Raw genomic sequence first — 7981 nt, 5'->3', positions numbered from 1 at the left:
CAGTGCTGTATAGGTCTCTTTATAACTTGTCTGTAAAGAAAATTAAATATTCTGTATAAATATCTTGAGAAAAGCATAATCAAAGAACTGAATATACTTATAAAAGAGTTCAGCAGAGATGTCTATACTCTTTATACTTAAGAAGAACAGTAGGCTATATCTATATATAGACTACAGAGATCTTAATAAGATGATAGTTAAGAATCACTATTTATTATTATTAATTGACAAGATGATCAATTGATTATCTGAAGTAAAAATATTCTCAAAGATTAATATACAGAATATCTATTATAGAATCAGAGTTAATAAAGATGACATTTGAAAAACAGCTTTTCATATCAAGTACAGCAATTTTGAATATCTTGTTTTATCTTTTAGTCTTTATAATACTTCAGTCATCTTTCAGATCTATATAAATAAGACACTGTGAGGCCTTGTTGACATCTTCTGTATAGTATACTTGAATGACATTCTAATCTTCTCAAAAACAGAGAAAGAACATGATATTCATGTTTAAGAAGTATTGAGTCACTTGAGACAGTATTAACTCTATACAAATACTGAAAAATACTCATTCTACATACAGAAGATTGATTTCTTAGATTATATTATTGAAGTGAACAGCATTTCAATGAACAGAAGCTGAGTCTTCATCATTGAGAACTGACTGATACTGTGAATGTATTATAAGATGTAGATATTTCTGAGATTTATAAACTTCTACAGATAATTCATCTATACATATTCACAGATTACTACTTCTCTTACAGATATGTTAAAGAGAAGTGTGAAAGACAGAAAAACAGAATCATTTACTCTCACTCAAGACACTGTACAGATATTTGCAGAATTGAAACAGGCTTTTACAGATATCATAATACTGAATCACTTTAATCTCAACTTACTCAGTCAGTGTGAGACTAATATATTCAGAAATGAGATCTATGAAATCTTTTCACAGTTAACACTGAAGATCTTTCAATATTAAAAGAATCAGAGAATAATCATCTCTGAGAATACAGATAATGAAATATCTATGAGAGAAGACTTTTTTACAGAGTCTATAAGATATTATAAATAAAGATCAGTGATCTTCTTCTTCAAGAAGTTATCACTTACACAGAGAAGATATAATATTCATGATTAAGAGATATTAGTAATTATCAAATTCTTTAAGATCTGATAATATTATCTTCAGAGTAGTAAGTATTCAGTGTAAGTTCTCACTGATTATATAAATCTGTATTACTTCTTAATAATAAAGAGCTTAATAGAATGTTAAGTCAGATAAATGAAGCTGCTTTCAGAGTATGATTTCTATATCTGATATTATTCAGATCAGCTTAATCTTATTAATACACTATCTAGACAGCTCAATTATGATATTATTAATGCAGAGAAGAATTCTATAAAAGAATCTCTGTCATCACTGTAGAAGAAGCTGACTGCAGAGAATTGAAGTTCTCTGAAGCTTGAGAACAGCACTGATAAGACAGCTGTGTGACTCAGTATAGAAGGTGAAAGAAAATCTGAATTCTTACAGAGAACTGACACTGAAGATTATAAGCTTCTTATATCATATCTTACTATTATTGAATTGATAAAGAATGAAACAGTCTACAATCTTTCAATCTAACTACTTTTGAAATTTATTGATAAGTTATAGAAGAAGAATATCTCTACTGCAGCTTAAATTCAGAAGTTGAAGAAGAAAGAATCTGATTTGAACTTGAAAGAGACAGACTCTGAGTGAGACAGTGCTGCTAAGAAATTAAGTCACTGATAACTAGAAGAATGTGAACTTCTACTGCTGAATAATTCAGTCTTCATCCCTTGTAGTAGAGCAGTGTGTCAGAAGTTATTAATAATTCATCATAATAATTCTCATACAGAACACTTCAGATTAGAGAAGACTGAGAAGCTTCTAAAATATAAATATATTTTAAACAAGCTTCAGACAGATATTAAAGAGTATATTAAGACTTACAATATCTATTAAAGAATAAAGATCTCATGATATAAGTAATACAGTGAGTTGACATCACTGTCTATTTCAAAAAGCTCATGACAGAATCTATTAATGAATTTCATAGTTAATCTACTGAAGTTGACAAGAGTCAAAGAATATAACTTAATTTTAATCATTATCAACTATTTTATGAAGATGATAAAATATATCTTCACTTATAAAAAGATTAAAGTCTCTGAATTAACTGATCTATTTTTAGATATCATTATTTATAATCACAGTGCTCTGAGATTATTAATAACAGATTAAGAATCTCTTATTATCAGTAAATACTGATCAGTCTTTTACTATTATCTTATAATAAGATATCTTCTCAGTATCACATTTCATCTGCAGACAGATGATCAGACTGAATATCAGAATCAGATATTAGAACAGCATCTTTAAGTATTCTATTTATATTATCAGAATAATTGACTTAAACATCTTCTAATCACTGAATTTATATATAATAATGTAAAGAATGCAATCTTAAAGATATCTTCTTTCTATACTTATTATGAATATAATTCTTCATTACTCAGTGACATTGCAGATAATACTTTAAAGAGAGAGATAGATAGTCAGAATATTGAATAGATACAGAGAACAGAGTATCTCTCAGTATTAGAAGTAAAAGTGAGATTGAAACTTTTAAATAAAATTCATAAGAAGACAGTGAAAAGTATTCACTATGCTTAAAAGTAATAGATAAAATACTATAATTAAAAACATCTTTTAATGAAGTTCTTAATAGAGAATCAAGTACTACTTTTAACAAAGAATATCAAGATAATAAGACTGTATAAGAAGCTCAGTAAGTGATGACTAGAATCTTTTCTGATAATAAGAGTAGTAAATAAGCAGATATATAAGTTAAAATTACTCTCAGAATTGAAATCAATTCATTCTGTTTTTCATATTTTTTATTTGAAACTCTATAAGTAATACTCTGAGACAGAGTCATCTCAGCTGAATAATATCAAGATTGAGAGTGATACTGAATATCTTATAAAGAAAATATTAAATAAGTGAATATATTACAGTAAGCTTCAATATCTCATTAAATAAGAAGATTATTTATTATCAGAGAATTCATGAGAACTGCTTGAGCATTTGAAAAATGCTGAGAAAGAGATTGTAAGCTATAAGATGACTAGTAGAGACTGCTCTGTTACATATCAGAGACATTGAGTAAGAAATACTGCTTAAGACTTCTTATTTTTCTTAAAGAATTTTTTAGAGATGATTTTATAATAATGAGCTGATATCTTATGAACTCTGTAGCACTCTTCTTCTATTTTCTCTCAAAGAGTTTTTAGAAGTTTAATGAGACTACACAAGTGTAAAATTCCTGAAGCAGTTAATAAGAAAAGAAAGAGATATTTAAAACTAACAAAGATTAATATTATTGATCTGCAGATCACTGCTATTTTAATAGAGCTGCAGTCTGCTGAAAAAGTAAAAAGAGAGATCAGAGTCTACTCATCAATAATTACATTCTTATCAAACTCATTCTTCACTGTTGAAGTCTCTAACACTGATATCTTTATCTGCTAAGAAGTTAGCACTGCAGCATCACAGAGAAGTATACTGTAGAAAGAGTATGAGAAATACTAAAATTATCAACTTATCAACTTATAAAGTATCTCAGTTATCTGCTTCAACTGAAGTAAGATTCTCTTCAATCAGTGATTAATCTTTACAGTACTTTCAACAGCAGCACTGACTGATCTCTTCTTGAGATCAGTTATTCTGAGATGTTTTTTCATCTCAGAGATTCACACTTTCATCTTCTTTTATAGATAAGTAAGAGAGATCTCTTCAGTCTTAACAGAATCTATCAATACTTGAAGCTCTGAGACTCTTGCTCTGTACTACTTGAGTATCTAGACTTCTTATCAGAGCTGATATGATGTCTTTCTGTGAGATAATACTTACAGAAAGACAGGAGTTGTTATTACAGATACAATAAAAATAACAGAAGTGAGAGAAGAAGTAAGTACATAAAATCCTCTCTTTCTTCAGCTGTTTAGTACAGTATAGATAAGTGATAATACTGATTAGAGACTGCACTGAAGTCTTCTCACAGAGAGAAGATAAAGAAATCACAGAACTCTGCAGACTCAACTCAGCAGTATTCTGAGCAGGGCTCAGACATATCATGAGAGAGAAACTATAGATTGAGCTTCTTGAAGCTGCTGTTCTCAGAATCAAGCTCTCTCTGAGATTCTCTCTGAATGATCACACAGAGTCATACATCACTGTGTTGATTGAGAAGGGAGGCAGCATCACAATGACGGTGAAGAGGGCAGGAAATGAACCGGACACAGACAAATCAGTCAGCAGAAGGGATGACACCTCACTGCAAGATGTAGCTATCATCATCACAGCTGTAAGAGATGCAGGAGGAGGAGAAGATGTGACAATGAAAGTGATGCTCCCGCGGCTCATTGACACTGCTGTCTTCATCTTCAACCTGGCTTTCTTAACAGTCACAGAGACTGCAGCTGCACCATAAAGATGTTTAATTACTAGAAAATGTCAGAATAAGTTCTTTATTATCTTTCAAGAATGATACTCTCATACACTCACTATTACAATTAAGAAAGAGAAGAAAAGAAAAATGTATCATAAGAAAGAAAGATCTTTCAAAAAAATCCTATTACTACTATTAGCTTTGTTTCTAAAACACATCACTTTTACAGGGAATTTCATATATAGAATGAAATATGATGAGAGATCTGTAAGTTACTTATTAACTATGTTTTTCACATTTTAAATCAATATATAAGAAACTCACTTATTACACATTTGATTTGAACAGAGATAGAAAAGAAAGATCTACACAGTCAGTAGAAAGACTCATCTATTTCTTTATATCATATACAGTATATGTACTGTTAATCAGTTAGCAATCATTGCTATATAATAAAGATAACTTCTAATTCAGTAATCTAGAGAGCATCAGAACTATGTCTTTAAAGAGAAGAATATTATCATACTTCTGACTGTATTAAGACTCTGTTGTGATTTCACACAGATTATTGTTTTCATGTGAATAATTTCATTCTGTCTGAACCAGTTCTCAATCACTCTATGACATTATTTAGATATATTATAGAAAGATCTAATTAATGAATATAAGAATCTCACTTCTATACAAGATCAGCAGATTACTCTTTCTTAGTAGTAAGACACTGCTGGGGTATCACTTCAGCTATTCTCACTCATGAAATAAGAGAAGAGTATTCACTCATTGTCTATATAGAATAGCTAGATGCTGACTTCTCATCAAAGAAGTCAGTAATTCATTTTTCTTCTACTGAAATATATACAAGAGTTACTGTGTTTCTTATACAATCTTCTTAGTATACTAAGTATCATATCTGTGATATTCTCATAATAACTCTGTAGTCTACAAGCTCACTATTCAAGCAAGATAGTCAAGCTCACTTATACAGCTTCTCAATAACTATCTCTATGTGACATCACTGACTAGTTATCACTTCAGTTCTATTAAATTATAAGACAATATCTGTATCTAATCTATTCAAATTCTCATTTTTAGAGTCATCTGAATAAATCAGAATAGAGTCTTCTATATTAATTATAGAAATTCTCTTCAAATGCTGTTCATATTCTTTCTTCTTAGATAGTTTATTTATTTATAAGTTTATAAGAGATTTAAGCTTTTCTCTTCAGAGAGATATCTTCTCATGATCAACTTTTTCAATATTTAAAGAAGAAAATTGATTTTTAATCAGTGAGTATAGTCTATACAGTTGAGAAGACATTTTCTTTGAAGAATTATTTTCATTTCAATCAAGAAATCTATTTCAATTCAGTTCATTTTCAGAGTTAATTAATGAAAATGAAGAAGAGACTCTTTCTCTGATTATATAATTTAAGCTTATCTTTATAACTCTCAGAGTATAGTTTATACAGATCTTTTCAAATCTAATAATAGAAGAAAAAATTGAAGCTTCAATTTTCATTACTTTAATAAAAGATGATTTGAATCTCTCAGAATTCTTCTCAAAGCTCTGTTTTACAGACTTTAAAAGAGTTCAGTGAAATTCTCTTAATTATTTCATTAAACTTCCAGCGTGGCTCGTTGGTAAGACTGGTAATCAAGGCCGCATATATTAGAGATGTGTGGGTTCGAATCCCATCACTGACACCTGTCACTTCTTACTCATGAAAGCTCTCATGTAATAGAGGCTGAGCCTAATTAGTAAGGCTTGATACAGGGTAGAACTCTCTACTGCAAGCTAAGTCACTAGTTAAGCAAGATTCTATAAACACTTATCAGAGCTGATATGAGATGTCAATGTCTCACTATTCTACTGTGCATCTGTCAAGGTTCTAATGATATAGAGTCAAGTCTAATATAGTGATTATACACTACTTAAGCAAGTCTCTAACTAGAGTCATCATCAGAGCCTAGCTTTCCCTCAAAATACAGAGAATGATTTTGAAAATCATCTGACTAGCAGGTCTAGATGCATATCTAGGCTCTAGACAGAGCACTCTGATAGACTAGAGTCTGCAAGCTCACTGTCAAGCTCTAATACTGGCAGAGAGAACTGCAGTCATCAAGTCTATAATTAGTTTCTAACATGAGATGAGGTCATGATGACTGATTGATAGATCTATGAGTATCTAATGAGGCTGAGATCAGCAATCAGAAGCTTGGTGTGTATGCTATCAAGTGAGTGATAACAGTCACTAACTAATGTCTCTGGAAATTAGTGGCTGGCCTGAGAGAACAGACACAGTGATCAGTTAATTATAGAGAGATAAATGTAATTAGCTTAAGATGCATCATGTGAGTGGCTAGCGCCTGTAGTCTCATTTTCAGAATCAGAAATGAAATTAATCAGCAGTTCTTTTCTCAGTTAATGACTGATATTGAAGTTCAAAAACCAGTTATAGCTTCAATTGAGTCATTCTTCTTTGAAACCTCTATCATTCTGACTACAATGCCTGAATTCAGTGCAGAATTCCTCATTCAGAATGAGAATCTCTGAAAATCAGCAGTAGAATCTTTGTTAAACACAACAATTCTATCTAAGAGAGATGAAAAGTAAGATAAATTCATTCTTTATAACATTTCAGTTGAAATTTTTAACTGTGAAGAAGAAATGCTACTTCTTAAAAATAAATTAGAAGAATATAACTCTATTCAACTGAGAAAAGAGTTTGTATAACTAAATTCAATTGAGTTTAAATAAAGCAGAAGAAATGTCTCTGTTCTAGTATATATAAAGATATTTGAACAGTCAAAGATCTCTGAAGTAAGAGTAGCAGATTTGAAAATGAGAGTTCATGAATACAAAGACTCAAGAATGAATCTCAAAGCTCAAACACAGTGTTCAAACTGTCAAAGATATGAACACTTTGCAATCTTCTATTTCAAAGACTCAAAATATACATTCTGTGCCAGAGATCACAAAACTAGTGAGTATAAATATGAAACATGCTCAAAAAGAGATGAAATATGTTAACACACTCTGCTTAAATGCTCTAATTGCAAAGAAAAACATGTATCTAGCTCAAAAGAATGTATGTTTACTTCAAGAACTCAAAAGAACTGAAGAAAAGATGAAGCTCAAAGCAAATCTAGAATTGAAGAGAATAGTCAAGTCAGTAAACTCACAACTGTAAGCTTAAAAAGAAGAAACTCTCAACTATCTAAATCTTCAAACTTCAATTCTTCAGCTAAATGTAAACAGAATTTGAATTCTCAAACTTCTGTTAAGATTAGAGAATTGAGAAATGACTCTGATGATAAACTAGATATAATATAAGCAGTTGAGATTTCTACTTTTCAGAATAGTTATAATCTACTATCTAATGATAGTGATTAGATTCTACTCTACTCTCTTTTAGTATAAATATACAATAAAAACAATAAAAAAAGTTTAAAAACTCTTCAAAAATCACATTTATTCAAAATAATGTGAA

The 7981-nt window shown here is 30.1% G+C and overlaps 1 protein-coding gene across 1 annotated transcript; it reads left to right on the top strand.

The window, feature by feature from the left end:
- Window positions 1-4193: 4193 nt before the first annotated feature.
- On the top strand, window positions 4194-4532 carry BDBG_18092 (uncharacterized protein; the record flags this gene model as incomplete). The annotated part of the gene is made up of 1 exon (XM_031725678.1): window positions 4194-4532. A coding segment is annotated over one exon (339 nt), but the record flags the coding sequence as incomplete, so codon positions are not given.
- Between the last annotated feature and the right edge of the window lie 3449 nt (window positions 4533-7981).

Source organism: Blastomyces gilchristii (genome assembly GCF_000003855.2).
Source record: "Blastomyces gilchristii SLH14081 genomic scaffold supercont1.61, whole genome shotgun sequence".
NCBI lineage: Eukaryota > Fungi > Ascomycota > Eurotiomycetes > Onygenales > Ajellomycetaceae > Blastomyces > Blastomyces gilchristii.
This window is presented reverse-complemented; position numbering and strand designations above follow the sequence as displayed.